This window comes from Corythoichthys intestinalis, chromosome 6 (genome assembly GCF_030265065.1).
Source record: "Corythoichthys intestinalis isolate RoL2023-P3 chromosome 6, ASM3026506v1, whole genome shotgun sequence".
NCBI classification, from domain to species: Eukaryota; Metazoa; Chordata; class Actinopteri; order Syngnathiformes; family Syngnathidae; genus Corythoichthys; species Corythoichthys intestinalis.
This window is the reverse complement of record NC_080400.1, coordinates 35,879,966-35,896,496: the sequence shown is the minus strand read 5'-3', so window position 1 is coordinate 35,896,496 and position 16,531 is coordinate 35,879,966. Positions and strand designations below refer to the sequence as shown.

Genomic DNA, 16,531 nt, shown 5'->3' with positions numbered 1-16,531 from the left:
CATTTATCACAAATTGAATTATGAGGAGAAGTTAATGTGTATAAAATGCAATTCATTGTAATCAGTCTTACAATAGAATAATTATTCAAATCTGTCTCTACAGTACCAATGGAACTCCTACGCCTGTCCTGGTGGATGGTCGACGGAGTGTCCATGCCAATGGTAGCTTCATCATCCGAACAGTGAAAGCAGAGGATTCTGGCAACTACAGCTGTGTGGCCAGCAACAACTGGGGCTCAGATGAGATCACTCTTAACCTGCAGGTTCAAGGCAAGTACTTGGGGAAATGTACAAATACAATTCTAAATATATAATTAGAACTTCATTACAAACCCATACTCTTTCTATCAAATAATAAGTCATGCATTGAAATGTATTCATCCTTTTATCCATAGTGCCTCCTGATCAGCCACGTCTCACAGTAACAAAGACCACCACCACTTCAATCACATTGTCATGGATACCAGGAGACAATGGCGGAAGTTCCATCAGAGGTGGCCAATAATTGTAGATTAAGCAATATGTCGCTGAATTTACAGTGCCTGTGACAGGATTAAAACAAAGTCTTAAATGGCATTATTTTTTAATTAAAAGCATATTTTGAGATGATTTGACTATATACAACAATTTGGCAAAGCACAGATGACAAGAAATGAGTCTTTTAATATGCCGTTTAGCCCAGTCTGTCATTTTACCACTCTAGCGCCTCCAGCTGATGACATCGGCAGAGCAACGATTTCAGCTGATCTAGAATTCAGCCCAATAGGGAAGATTCAGAATGAGGAGCAGCAAAATGTCATCATTCTTTTTATCCTTCCGATTTTCTTACAGGATATATAACTAATTATTTTTCCACAATTGCTAAATTAACTGAATGGTCATGAAAAATAACAGTCTCGTGCTAAGTGGAATATAAAATATTAAAAATACATTTATTCAGTATGACAGGGCTAAATTACTGCATAATGGTCAAAAATGGCAACTTCTTAAACCTCCCGAACAGTATTTTATGCCACCGGCGTTAGTCAGGCTTTTGGCATTTCCCTGGTGGCTTCGGAGAAGGAGGAAAGAGTGTAAAAAAAACTGTAGGCGTTAGAGGGACATGCTAGCGGCTCTTCCAATCCTCCTCCGAAAACGAAAAATCAGACAAAATTACCCCGACTTGTGGGGTTGATTGTCTTCACCGATCGGCCAGCTCCCAGCGGCGAGCATGTTTCAGCTCGTTCTGCTGAGGCCCCGGCAGGCAGGCAGTACTCGTCGCCGGAATGCAGAGGGGAATGAACGCTAAAAATGGCGCATTCTCGGTGGACAAACCGCCGACGTCAGAGCGCATGGCTGCCCGCCTAGCGCTCTCTAGGCGGGCACGCGAAGAGGACCGAGGGGAGTGGAAGACTAGACACAATCGAGAACTGGCGATGAGAGCGGGGGGGCTCCCCGAGCCCAAGCCAAGGATAGTGCTCTCTTGGCGAGCACACGAAGAGAGTAGAGAGGGGTGGAAGTCTCTACACAATTGAGAACTGCAGACGAGAGCGCGTGGCTGCCCGAGCACGGACGCTCATCGGCCAGCGACTATGGTGTATGACAAGCCGCTGGTCGTCGGCGGAATGGCCTTCTCGGTGGACAGGGAGCATTGTCACCCATAAAATGCAAGCCACCTCCTTAAAACATTTGCCATGATCCCAGTATTTGACATAACATAAAACATGTAGCTTACTCTTGATTGTCTGACTTGTTTTGCCCATTCTTCACGGTAATCAAGGATGTTTTGTAAATCTAAAAAGCCTCACACTCTCCCTGGTGTAGCAACAAAAGCTTGCAGCACATTGGGCTGGCGCGACGCAAAAAATAAATTAATCTGCAAAATCAGCTGAACCTTCTGCATACGATAGTAATGGCTGTATTGTGAGATGATTAGCCTGCTGACGTCACAATCGCCTTCTTTCTCAATCCGAGACCGTGGCCAGAAGTCTCTCATTCGCTTCCTCACACATCCAAGCGGTCCATTTCATTCAGGAGCATAAAATACCGCGTGTAATATGAAATAAACATGCCTTTTTTTGTGTCACAGGCAATTTAATGCTGACTATCCGAAGACCTGTGAAGTAAGGTCTTAGTTTTCCCAAGTAAACACATTATTTGCCTTTCAAATATCACTTTATCATTACATTTACCAACCATATATACCTTAAGTAAAATACTGCAATATCATAATGAAAATAAACTCAATTCTGACTATGCAATGTTTCAGACATATTTCATAAAACATTTAAAATGGGAGGACTGGCTACAAATGCACATCTTTCAGTGCCATTGACGGCGCTAGATGTCCAATCCATTTTGACTGCGAGGGGCAAAAGAACGAACGTAGCCGTAAATGAGTTAAACGCGAGCACCTTAAGGGTTAAAAAATAATAATCCTTTTGTGGATGAATGAGTTCAATTCTTTGAGCAACTGTCTTTTAGGTGAATGTCGTTTATTCTCCGTGCTGCATTGCGCTTTAATAACATTCCATTCCATTTTCATTGGCAGGGTACATCCTCCAGTACTCAGAGGACAACAGTGAGCAATGGGGCAGTTTTCCCATCAGCCCCAGCGAACGTTTGTACCGTCTGGAGAACCTAAAGTGTGGCACCTGGTATAAATTCACCTTGACAGCTCAAAACGCTGTTGGTCCGGGCAGAATAAGTGAAATAATTGAAGCTAAAACTCATGGGAAAGGTATGATGGAAGGATGGATGTTGTGAAAAATGCTGACGGAGCCCAAAATCCAAGCTGCTCTTTTACCATCTGTGTATATGCTCCTCAGAACCGCAGTTTGCCAAAGAACATGAACTTTTCACCAGCATCAACTCCACTCGAGCGAGACTAAACCTCGTTGGCTGGAACAATGGCGGCTGTCCAATCACCTCCTTCATACTCGAGTATAAAGCCGTGGACTCGGCCACCTGGACCACTGCACAGCGCACATCGCTGACCAAGAGCTACATCCTGTACGATCTGCAAGAGGCCACCTGGTACGACTTGCAGATGAAGGTCATCAACAGTGCTGGCTCAGCAGAGAAGAAGCTCACCTTTGCCACTCTGAATACAGATGGAAGTGAGTTTGCCAGTAATTACTTGAATTGAGAAATGAAATGAGTGACACTCTCATATACTTGCAAACAATCATTATTTAAGTTTTGAACCCCTTGAACATGTCTGCCCTTCATAAAATCACAGTTGCGTTTGTGGTAAGGGTGTAACGGTACATGTATTTGTATTGAACCGTTTCGGTACTTGGTGCTCGGTTCGGAACGGAGGCGTACTGAACGAGTTTCTGACGTAATGTAACCCTTACTTTTCGAGGCTGTGAGTCGATCAGGTTACAGTGTCTTTGTGTAGATTATATTTACTCCGTCTTCTCTACTATAATGAAGACACACACGGTCGGACGGTATAACCCAAAAAGGTCAACGCCGCGACAACGTGGCCGCCGCGAGAACGCAGTGAAACGCGGGCTTAAAGTCAATCAGCCAATGCACACCAGTCGCAGTGCGGCCGCGTGTTAGACGCGTCCCAGAAGTCGCTCAACACGACGCACGCGAAAAGAACGGCAGAGTTTATTATTTGACGCGAGATGCGACCCTCCTGCGTCAATAGACCCTACCCACGTGACGTCACAGCTCCGCTCTCCTGAATGGTACCGCCCACTTGTCCGTCAAAACATAGTGTTAACCTGTTACGGCTACGTACATTTCTCCTATTTACGGCGTGTTTTTCTGCTCCTTAACATTAATAATCAAAATGGTGAAGGCGTGTGTGGCTGTTGGTTGCACTAACAGAGAAGATGGAAGGAGAGACTTGAAGTTTTACCGTATTTCGAGGGATCCAAAGAGGAGAGCGAAATGGACGGCTGCAATTCGACGTGAAAACTGGGCACCAAAAAATCACCACAGACTATGTAGTAGTCATTTTATATCCGGTAAGATGCATTTAAGATATACTTAGAGGGTTTTGGGCTGACAAATAACCACAATTAAGATCATTGCGAGGCTAATCGCCGACAACATACGACGTAGTACGACATAGTTTCAAATTCAAGATGTTTGTGACTTCCCTTTCTTCCACCATCGTTATTTTTTGAATAATATTTAGCTGGTACCAAGTGAAAGAAACTGGCCTCGTCTACGGAGCTGACAAATAACCACAATTAAGATCATTGCGAGGCTAATCGCCGACAACATACGACGTAGTACGACATAGTTTCAAATTAAGATGTTTGTGACTTCCCTTTCTTCCACCATCGTTATTTTTTGAATAATATTTAGCTGGTACCAAGTGAAAGAAACTGGCCTCGTCTACGGGGCTGACAAATAACCACAATTAAGATCATTGCTAGGCTAATCGCCGACAACATACACGTATGTATGTAGTGAGAGTGCTATCGCTAAACCATATAAACATTAAAAGCCTTAACTCCATTGACAAACGACATGAAATACATTAGACTTGACAGTGGATGTTAGCAATAACAAAAGATTTTGAATTGAAAATTTCGTAACTCACCTTTCCAAGCACAAGATAGATTCCTGCCGAACGAGGACCTGTTTCACCCAACCAGCAACGAAGTATTTATAAGCCTCCAAGCTCTTGAAGTTTTTCAAATTTTCGTGGGAATAGGCTGATTTTGTGTGGACAAGATAATTGTAAATATCAGCGTAGCAGATGTCAGGCAGACAGGGCGAAGACAGTGGGTCGAAAAACATCGATTTGGGCATCAAATATGAGTTTACGGCATCAGAAAGCACCGGGTCTTCCATGAAATGCATTTTAAATTCCTCGATCAATTGAAAACAATGCTAATACAGAGACAAAATGACGGACAAGTGGGCGGAACCACACAGCGAGCACGTGGTTTTGTGACGTCGGTGGGTAGGGTCTATACTACTACCGGTAGCTAGGCTCGGCCAGACCGGAAGTCACTCGTGTAACGTGTAAAAATATGGTGGATCCGGTGGATTTTCAAATTAATATGCAATCGTAACCCACTTTTGAGTCCATCAGATTTCTTGAGAGGTAGATCCGGGCACAATTGACTTGTCTTTGTTGATTTACTGCTGTCTTCTCTGCTATAATAATAACCAACACAGCCCTGTGTGCAATACAAAACCCTCCTACCACAACAAAACAAGTAGGAACTAATATTCACTTAGGAACTAAAGTTATACAACATAAAATATACAATATAAATGAATACTACATCACATTTGTAAAATATAAACACATAATAAAATAAATAATAGCCCATTTAAATAAAATAAATTGAAATGAGATAAAACACCTGTAATTAAACAATAGAAATAATACCCAGATCCTGCTTAAACAATTAAATTTATGAATTTCTGTGTTGCGCTTTAACTTGAGAAAATCCACCAATAAAGCTTTTGAAAACCGTTCATAAGAAAAAAAAAAGATTCACTGAGGCATTTCATTTGTAAAATACATGTTGAAATCTTTGTCATTGGGATTGCTTTTCTCTTTAGCACAGGACTTCTTTTTTCTTCTTTCTTTCAGAAAGAAAGCTGACCAATACGCGGGTTCTGAAAGGCAAATTGTTGTTGGATTATCTTTAAATACCCGCTACTTTTTGAGGAGAATCCTAGCTTTGTATAGGCTAATGCTCATATTGTTGAAAGCACAAAGGTGTGTAATAAACAACTAGCACATTTATGTTTTCCATTTTTTTAACTTGAGAAAATCCACCAATAAAGCTTTTGAAAACCGTTCATAAGAAAAAAAAAAGATTCATTTAGGCATTTCATTTGTAAAATACATGTTAAAATCTTTGTCATTGGGATTGCTTTTCTCTTTAGCACAGGACTTCTTTTTTCTTCTTTCTTTCAGAAAGAAAGCTGACCAATACGCGGGGTCTGAAAGGCAAATTGTTGTTGGATTATCTTTAAATACCCGCTACTTTTTGAGGAGAATCCTAGCTTTGTATAGGCTAATGCTCATATTGTTGAAAGCACAAAGGTGTGTAATAAACAACTAGCACATTTATGTTTTCCATTTTTTTAACTTGAGAAAATCCACCAATAAAGCTTTTGAAAACCGTTCATAAGAAAAAAAAAAGATTCATTTAGGCATTTCATTTGTAAAATACATGTTAAAATCTTTGTCATTGGGATTGCTTTTCTCTTTAGCACAGGACTTCTTTTTTCTTCTTTCTTTCAGAAAGAAAGCTGACCAATACGCGGGGTCTGAAAGGCAAATTGTTGTTGGATTATCTTTAAATACCCGCTACTTTATGAGCAGAATTCTTGCTTTGTATCGGCTAATGTTCCTATTGTTGAAAGCACAAAGGTGTGTGATAAACAACTAGCACATTTATATTTTGCATTTTGTTTTCTTACTGTACCGAAAATGAACCGAACCGTGACCTCAAAACCGAGGTACGTACCGAACCGAGATTTTTGTGTACCGTTACACCCCTAGTTTGTTGGATGCCACTCAGTAACTGTGCCTACACAAGATTGTCTTTTGCATTTGAAAGTCTTTAAATAAAGCTTCACTGTCACACTTCCAGTGGCGGGAGAAAGCAGCTCTTCATATTTAATTGTGCAGCTTTATTGTGCAACTGCAGATTGTGCCGTTCACACTGAAAGGAAGCTTTTAAGGCGGACAGACAGGAGGCGATGAGAGCGCCACACTACACATTCATTTATTTAGAGGGATTTTGCTAGAGGAGTTTAAGCTGCCTGTCAGGAGGGTGCAAGTGTGCGTGGATGCGCTTTTCTATATGTGTGGGCAAACGTGATTTTGTGGGTGAGCCTGTCAGTTTGACGACTCAGCTGTTAGAATTAAAGCAAAAATTCAACTCATGCCTCACGTGGATAGAGGCAGGCAACATTTCTTCTCTAACTGGGGAAAGTGTAGACAAATTACATATCATTCTGTGATGCGTTATATCATATGCTGTAAGAATAAAACATGCATTTCAAATCTGATCCACTCTCCACACAGGATTCTTTCTGCTTGGCACATTTAGAATTCTTTTTTTTTTTTAATTCTTGCATTCTCCTAAACTAATACTGTGTAAAGGGAAAAAGCTGTTATACTGATATTTAAGAAACAAAGATTAAACACTCTTGACACGCTAATGTTTTTTTGTTTTGTTTTGTTTTGTTTTTTTCCATTTAATGTCACCAAAACATGTTTTTATTGATCTAAATCTGTTTCTTTTAAGGTACCATTCCTCCTCTGCTGAAAACAGGCGATCCTATCTCAGACAACATGTCAGGCAGCGGAGGTCTGAAAATGGTAGTGACCATTACATCCATTCTTGTGGTGGCCGTCCTGGTCTTCATCATGCTTATGGTGCTCAAGAGGAGGCGCAGGGAACAGAGGCTGAAAAGACTACGAGGTCGGCCTATGAAGTTTTTGAACTTTTGTATTTGTTTTGGGAGCAATAACAATGCAGCGCGTTTGTGTGTACCCTTTATACGTCTGATGTTTCCATGATGAAGTGTATGTACTACGTATGTGTGAAGTATTCGTTAATTTATTTTTTTAATGGGAAATAATGATATCTGTCATACAATAGGGACAGGGATGTCCCAACCACCATCAAATTTTTGCACTCAAGTCCGAATGACCTGATTTTGAGAATCTGCCGGTTGTTCCAAAAAAACATAAAACAAATTTTAAATATATTATTGTCCTTCATAATGTGAATTATTTTTAAACAAGAATAACTTAGAAAAATGCTTGTCTTTATTAAGTGCTTAGAATCTGCCAATACCGAGTCCTGATCCAATACTGAAAAAAGTGTTGTCCCAACAAAACAAAACAATTTTTTTTTTTAACATTTTACTGTCCTTCACAATGTGAATTATTTTTAAACAAGTGTTTCATTGAGTGAGTCTGCTCAAATCCGCTCAAGCTAATGAGAACAGCCACTCACACACACACAATGAGTTGCCACAGCACACTACCACTGGTGTTTAACAAGCTAAATGATGATTGACGCATTCGGCGCCTTTGAAGATAGCGCTCCATAGCTTCTCTGGCAAGAGCAAATCTCTGGCAAGAGCAAAGCTTCAATGCCTGTCAATCATCGTTAACTTTAACAAACAAACTCCAGTGCACTGCTGACCAAGAAAAGCAGCACGAAGGAGAGGCTGTACGAGCATGAAGCAGAAAAACATAAAGTTATTTTTCAATCATAAAGGCGGTATTTTACACCCAATTCCGATCCCCTGCGATCGGCCCGATTTCCGATTGCGTGATCGGGACATCCCCACAACACACTGTCTTCCTTTTGCTTTCCAAGTATGCATTGAACTTAACAGATGACAACCCAACCTGATCAATCCTTTTGAGATGTCAAATAAAGTGGTACCTCGAAATACGATCGCTTCGACACACGATCTTTTCGACATCCGACGTAAAATTTGACTCGCCATTTGTTTCTACATCCGACAACATGCTCTAAATACGACTATCAATGACAGCACCGCAGTTTCTCTGTTTTCCTGCAAGACGGATGCATGGCAGATTTTTTTGTGAGAGGAATCAACATGGGTTCCAACAATGCTAGTGCAGGTGGTGAAAAAAAGGAAAAAAGGTGATGCTTACCGTTACCATTGACATGAAGATAGATATAATACAAAAATATGAGCATTGGGTGCGCATCCGTGGTATGGCTCGCTCAACAATACAGCCGTAGACGTTCGCCAGTCTTTGTAAGTTAAGGTGGCAATTATCATTATGGTAACATCGCTAAAGAAACCGCCAGCTTCGTCAGGTTTCTAATCATTTATTCCATCAACCTGTGCCTAGTGTTCCCTGCAGCAAGTAACCAAAGTGAAACTGAAACTTAAAAGGCTCACTCAGCAACGCGATGCGTTCAGGTACACCACGGAAACACATATGCCACATTAGAACCCGGTTTGTTACATTATTACAGGTGGTATATTTTATTATATATTACATATAATATTATATTATATATTTATTCCGATTTTTATTCGTAATGAATTTGTTTTGCTCTTGTAACTGATATTTGCAATAATAACATCAATATTTATTGAGAATTTAGTGTAGGTTTTCGGGCTGTGGAACAAATTAATGGAATTATAATGTATTTTTATGGGAAAATTCTGCTAGACATACGACCATTTTGACTTACAAACAAGGTCCTGGAATGAATTAACTTCATATGTAGAGGTACCACTGTACTATAAAATGAAAAATGTACACGCTCTCAAATGGAAATTGTATATGTATTAATATAAGTAAACCTAAACCGTCATATCTGAATTAAGAGCCAACTTTACAAAGATTAAACGTTCTCTTTCGACTGCGATCCATCAAATTTAACAGCTCATTTTGCCTTTAACTCAAGTCTCATTGTTGACTTCACAGATGCCAAAAGCCTGGCAGAAATGCTAATGAGGTATGCATTTGCAATCCTAATCTTTGCTTATACAAAGCAAAGCATCAGAAAAAAATGTATTCCTTTTCTCTTCCCATGTGCACAGTAAGAATACGCGGACGCCAGAAAATGTGAATAAGCAGCAACAGACACTAAGAATGCATATTGATATTCCGAGAGCACAGCTGCTCATCGAGGAGAGGGACACCATGGAGACAATAGGTAAAACCTGGATTATAACCATTTAAAACAAGGCAATGTTCTTATTTTTTTTCCTCTGGCTCTTTGATTTTGCCTTCCAGATGACAGATCCACAGTACTGTTGACCGATAACGACTTTGGCGACACAAATAAGCAGAAGTCGTCCACAGTGACACACACGGTCCACTACCAGTCTCTTACTCAGGCCACTGGACCACTGGTGGACGTTTCCGATGCCAGGCCCGGAACCAGTGAGTCCCACCATTGTTAGTGCCCATTTTTATTTCCTCTTTCAATAATATTATTACCACTGATGGGATCGTTTTCACGAAAGCAGGCATTTAATTTTCATTTAGTTGCTGCAACACAAAATCAGACACACACAATTGGTTATTTCATTGGCAGAAAGTGGGGGGGGGAATCACCTTAGTGATTTAATACAAGCAAATCATCTGGTCATAGAGGTGACTTCCAGCTGTGATGAAGCTAAGTCAGCAAGAGTGCTGCAGAGTAACTTAGTGTTTGTGCTCCGTGGAAGCGGAACTGATCAAGAGTGGTGGTCTCTCTGCTTTGCCTTGACATATTCTCACCAAAGTCTCCCTGTCCTTCATAAGCTCATTTATGCATAATTGTGCTGTCCTTGCATTAAATTTGTGGGGTGGCATGGCTCAGTGGTAAGAGTAGTTGTCGCTCAACCCAGAAGTTGTGGGTTTGATTCTCTGCCTTGATGAACTTGTCTCAAGTGTCCTTGAGCAAGATAGTGAATCCCACGTTGCTCCTGGTGCTGCGTCACCAGTAGATGGATGGCAATGTATTGTAACGCGCTTTGAGAGCCTTGAAAGGTTGAAAAGCACTATACAAGTATACCACCATTTACCAAATGTCTCTCGTAATTCAAGAAATACTGCACAAGCCTAATATAAAGTGCAATGTGTAAAAATAACTATTTCGTGTATGAACCGATTACGATATTTCTCTAATTATAACCGTGAAGAATTACTAGAGGATTAAAAGATGAACTACAATCCTGCTTAGAACAGCCAATACCTCCACCAAAGTTCCGCTTCAGCATTGTTGTTACTGCTTCTTTGCAAAAAAACTTTTTTTTTTTTAATTTGCACCAAATTACGAGGGGGTTGGTTGAGGGATAACAATTGTTTTCATGTTACTTACACTCAGTGAACACAGATTGAATGGACATTGAATTACTAGTATTTTTTATGCAGGAATACACTTTTCACTGTTCTTGAACTTCACACTGAGAGCTGTTCTTCTGTTAAAATATTCCCAAAAAATTCAGCACCACTAACTAAAAAACTCATTATTATTGGAATGCTGAGTGACAGTGCTAATTTGTAGCGGACACTGTACATTGGTAGATGAATGAGTATATATTTCTATCAATTTTCCATCGTTTTTATAGAATGGTATAATTCGGCACCCTTATCTTCTTTCCAAGATCCCACTGCTAGACGCACTGCCAAAGCTGGTCCCGCAGCTGCACGGAACCGGTACGCTAGCCAATGGACTCTGAACAGGCCACATCCCACCAGCTCCTCACACACACTGACCACTGACTGGAGACTCCCAACGCCACGTGCTACCGGATCTGTGGACAAGGAGAGCGACAGCTACAGTGTCAGTCCATCACAGGATACAGGTGGGGGACCAATAAATGTGTTCACAATATCAAGGATTCAATGTAATTAAGATCGGGCTTTTTGGTGGTACTATCAGTGTTGCCACGGATTACTTGCCAAATTAATTTAATTACTGACTACTGATTACGCCTCAAAAAGTAATCTAGTTACTTTACTGATTACTTTATTATCAGAGTAACTACTTACCTTAAAAGTAATATATCGGATACTTTTTACCAATGTTTCTCACTTTGCTGCCTCAACATAAGAATGACAACAACAAAAAATGTCATTGCATGTTAATTGACTTTCCGATGATTGAATTTAAAGTGGAAGATCAGAATTTTTCACATAAGGCTTAATCTTCAAGTTAGCGTGGGTTTAATTAGTGGATCGAATGGATTTCAACCACCAGTGACTCGCACTAGCTAAGCCACTCCGGAGCCCTGAAACTGACAAACTGCATGGGATTTGTTGAAATGACCTCCACCTACTAATTAAACTAGGGCTGTCAAACGATTAAAATTTTTAATCGAGTTAATTACAGCTTAAAAATTAATTAATCGTAATTAATCGCAATTCAAACCATCTCTAAAATATGCCATATTTTTCTGTAAATTATTGTTGGAATGGAAAGATAAGACACAAGACGGATATATACATTCAACATACGGTACATAAGTACTGTATTTGTTTATTATAACAATAAATCAACAAGATGGCATTAACATTATTAACATTCTCTTAAAGTGATCCATGGATAGAAAGACTTGTAGTTCTTAAAAGATAAATGTTAGTACAAGTTATAGAAATTTTATATTAAAACCCCTCTTAATGTTTTCGTTTTATTAAAATTTGTAAAATTTTCAATCAAAAAATAAACTAGTAGCTCGCCATTGTTGATGTCAATAATTACACCATGCTCACTCATTGTGCTTAAACCCATAAAATCATTTGGACCCAAGCGCCAGCAGAGGACGCCAAACACAAAAAACAAGTAACAAGCTGACATTACACTACTGTCATTTTAATCTGTTTGAGCGGGGCATGTGCGTTAATTGCGTCAAATATTTTAACGTGATTAATTTAAAAAATTAATTAACGCCCGTTAACGTGATAATTTTGACAGCCCTAAATTAAACCCCCGCTAACTCGAAGATTAAGCCTAATGTAAAAAATTCTGAACTTCGGGTTAGAGTTTAGGGGCTAACAGCATGTCAGTGCAAATGTTAAAAAAATGCAAATTGACTGCACAGTAATCAACAATACACAAATGAATTGCACAATGCAATAAACACAAAGGTGGGGGCGGGCGCGAATGCGCGCGCATAATCCGGAAGTATGCCGTACACACATGGTCAATTTGGCCACAAAACGTGGCGGCAGCTAAGCACTCAATTGGACTTACAACACATCCCAAAGATGCTAAACCAACACGTCACCTCACGGCATAAATGTGCAACACGAATATGATGTAAACAATGCTCACCGACTTAGTGAGGAGGAGCAGGAGCAATGACTACCCGCCACTGCAAAGCTACGAAGCAGCCGCGCATGTAGCGGCTCCAAGCTATCGCTGGAAACCTTCAGAATGAGGGGAAAATACTGAAGTACATTCATGGATGCACACAGATCAAGATTCCCTCTCATATCTTAACAAGTGGCTGCTCTCGACTCGAATGTGCACCCGCGAGTCTCACGCCTTTCTCAGTCCCAAAACATTTTGCACGTATGACTCGAAACCAAAACAGGAAGTAACTATGAATTGTTACCATGGAAACGAACGGGTAGTGGGAACCTTTCTGTTCAAAATGCTCTTCATACATGACTACAATATTCATTCTACGTACATTATGAGGCTATAACAAAATAGTAATGCACAGACACTAAGGAAATTAACTTCAATCAGATTACAGGTTTGGAAAAATGAACGCGTTAGGTTGCTCGTTACTGAAAGAAAATAATCAGATTGCAATAACCTGTTTCTTCGTAACGCGTTAGTGACAACTCTGCTAATTATATGGTCTATCACCCTCAGATCGAGCACGAAGCAGCATGGTGTCAACTGAGAGCGCCTCATCAACCTATGAAGAACTGGCCAGAGCTTACGAGCACGCCAAGATGGAGGAACAGCTCCGCCATGCAAAGTTTACCATCACAGAGTGCTTCATCTCGGACACCTCCTCCGAGCAGATGACAGCTGGGACCAACGACTACACCGACAGCCTGACCTCCAGCACGCCGTCTGAGTCGGGCATCTGCCGCTTCACTGCCTCGCCACCCAAACCTCAGGATGTCAGTCGTGTTATGAATATGGCTGTGCCAAAGGCTCACAGACCTGGTAAGTACGCAGTCATATGTGTACTTTTAGGAACCAGTTGAATAACTTTGTTGTTCTGTTTCTTCTTTTCTTTTTGTTTGTTTGGGTGGCAGAGTTTGTGTTCATTTTTTTTCTACCTTCGCATCCAGTGGTGCTGGTTGATGTAACTTAAATCATATGAGCAATCAGATTTTTTCTTCTTTTTTTTTTTTAAACAATCCAAATGGCTGGCCTACAATTGCATACGTACGTTAATACATCATCATCCTAATCAACATCTCTGACGAGTCTTCTGGATTTTATTTATTTCATGTTTTAAGGCATGGGTAACACTTTACAATAAGGGTCCCTTAATTAACATTAGTTAATGCATTTTTAGACAGTAACTCATGTTTACGTAACATGACAATAGTTCATTTAATCCCTTATCTAACATTTATTAATATATTAACATGAGTTAATGCATTAGTTAATGCATTTTAAGACAATAACTTTAAGTATCATTACAATAATTAATATAATTGCTTATCTAACATTTATGAATATATTAAATAACATGAGTTAATGCATTCGTTAATGCATTCGTTAATGCATAACCAGACAGTAAATAATAGTTTGGTAAAATTAAAAATATTTATAGGCCTATATAGGATTAGGGCTAGGGTTTGTTCACTTTATTACTTTTTTAGCATTTATAATTTCTTAGTTAAGGGACACATGTGCTACACTTTACAATAAGGCTCCAAAAAGCATTCAGTAATGGTTAATAAAGGTTAAGCGGGGGGAACTTAAGCATTTATATTTTCTTAGTTAAGGGATACGTGTGCTACACAAAAAACATTTAGTAATGGTTAATTAAGGTTAAGTAATACTTAACGTACTCATAAGTATTACATAACCTTAATTAACCCACATGTGTCCCTTAACTAAGAAATTATAAATGCTAAATTAACAAACCCTAATCCCTAAACCCTAACCCTATATAGGCCTATATATATTTTTAATTTTACCAAACCATTAGTTACTGTCTGGTTATGCATTAACTAATGCATTACCTAACGCATTAGGGCCCAAGTACACCAGATGCATGATCGTTGCGTATCCGGTCCGACTCCGGTAAAAAATAGCGCCGGAGCCAATCCGTTCCCATTATATCCTATTGTTCAACATATACCGGCCACGTCAGTGCTCCGGATTGACTGCGAACCAACTCCAGCGTGCCGCATGCCCGCCGGATGGTATAGGCTATTTTCTATTTTTGCCGGACACGCATCCGACAAAATGGGCGGAGCTGGGCCTGGACGTAACAGCCCGGTTGCTTATTCACGGTTTAAACACCAGCGAACATGGACGAAGAACGTTTCATCATGGAGGTGGAAAGTCACAAAGTGGTATACGATGCAGCAGATCGTTATTATAAGGACAGCATTAAAAGCGAAGCTGCAAGGTGTTTTTCTGGCAATGATAACAAACACACGACGTGCTGACAACTGTGAGCGAGAAAAAAAAAAAAAGCAGCAGCGTGTCTGGAAGTGGTTCCACTGCAGAAATTCTCGTGCCCGACGCACACACAATGTCGGTTTGTATACAGAGTCGAGGGGGAAAAGTACGAAAGAGAATTAAGAGACACCCACAAGTTTCGACCTGGTCATCTATTCAAGACGTTTCTCTTTCTTTCCTACATTTTACTTGACTTTTCATTGAAAAACCAACAGTTTGCGCTGGGCACAGGAATCTGCAGTGTTGAGACACCAATTCCAGGTGTGCTGTTTTTTAGTTCATGTAGTATATAATTCGCTATCCATTTTATAAATATTACAGATTATTTAACAGTTGTTTATAACAGCTCTATCAGATGTTATGTGCCATAAATTCTAAATGTGCACAAAGATATAAACCCACCGACACAACCAAGGGCATAATAGCCCCCCTTCCCCCCACACACGGAGCCCTGATCTCAACATGATGCAGTCAATCTGGAATGAAGAGACAGGCACAACTAAAATATTGTAGCATCGCCGGGGCTGTCATCGGTGGGTTAATTTATGCACCAACGCGGGGCTGCCATTGGTGTGCTGGTGCACCAGCGCGACGCTCTGATTGGTGGACTAGATAGCGTCAGTGTATATAGTTGTTGTTTTTGCATTGGTGAGGTGGCGGGAAGTTAATAAAGAAAAAGAGGAAAAAGGCGTTGAGGCTCGTGTGTTGTTTTCGCGGCCAAACTTCCGCTTAGCAAACGTTACAATATCAATATGCAAGGCAAAAAATGTGCTCTCTCTCTGCTTCTCTGATGAGTACAGACTCCGTGTGTTTGTCGTTGTTTTAAATGCCACATTATCGCGCGCGATCACGCGAGAGCTCACAAGGGGACGGAGTTGGCGGACCGCAGCCGTGCGCAGCGGGTATGATTTGCCTGTTTTTGACGTACTGCGTGGCACGCAGTCAACACTGAACCAGACCGGAACCGCAACGATCATGCATCTGGTGTACTTGGGCCTAATGCATTAGCTAACACATTACTCATGTTAATTAATTTATTAATAAATGTTAGATAAGTAATTATATTAATTATTGTATTTTTACTTAAACATTAGTTATTGTCTAAAAATGCATTAACTAATGTTAATTAAGGGACCCTTATTGTAAAGTGTTACCAATGCATGGAATTCTCTTGTTTTTTTTTTTTTTTTTTGTTTTGTTTTTTGTTTTGTTTTGTTTAAGATTCTTCCTATCCCTTCCCTCAAAATGAAGGTTCTCTGTTGGTCCATAAGCAAAATGCAGGGTCTGGATCTTTAGTTGTCTGAAATCTGCAAGGCAATAATTGCATCGGCACTGATCTGTTAAGAGGGGACGTTAAAATTGAGCTTTAGACAAAAAGCAAATCGGTCTTCATTCTGGGTGTGTGGTAATTGTGTATACCTCTCTGAATACAAGTTTTCATCCTCTTTCATGTC

The 16,531-nt window shown here is 40.1% G+C and overlaps 1 protein-coding gene across 4 annotated transcripts in view; it reads left to right on the top strand.

Annotated features, from left to right (window-relative positions):
• The window catches only part of dscamb (Down syndrome cell adhesion molecule b), a 203,686-nt gene that overhangs the window by 178,817 nt on the left and 8,338 nt on the right, over positions 1–16,531 (top strand). For 2 of the 4 annotated variants that reach the window (XM_057838123.1, XM_057838122.1), the window contains exons 23-32: positions 104–270; positions 396–494; positions 2,531–2,719; positions 2,808–3,098; positions 7,227–7,403; positions 9,407–9,437; positions 9,523–9,638; positions 9,719–9,868; positions 11,077–11,277; positions 13,296–13,598. In XM_057838123.1, the coding sequence (XP_057694106.1) occupies positions 104–270; positions 396–494; positions 2,531–2,719; positions 2,808–3,098; positions 7,227–7,403; positions 9,407–9,437; positions 9,523–9,638; positions 9,719–9,868; positions 11,077–11,277; positions 13,296–13,598 (1,724 nt within the window). Of the gene's footprint in view, positions 1–103; positions 271–395; positions 495–2,530; positions 2,720–2,807; positions 3,099–7,226; positions 7,404–9,406; positions 9,438–9,522; positions 9,639–9,718; positions 9,884–11,076; positions 11,278–13,295; positions 13,599–16,531 lie in introns of all 4 variants that reach the window. The other 2 variants (XM_057838120.1, XM_057838121.1) reach the window with 1 other exon arrangement.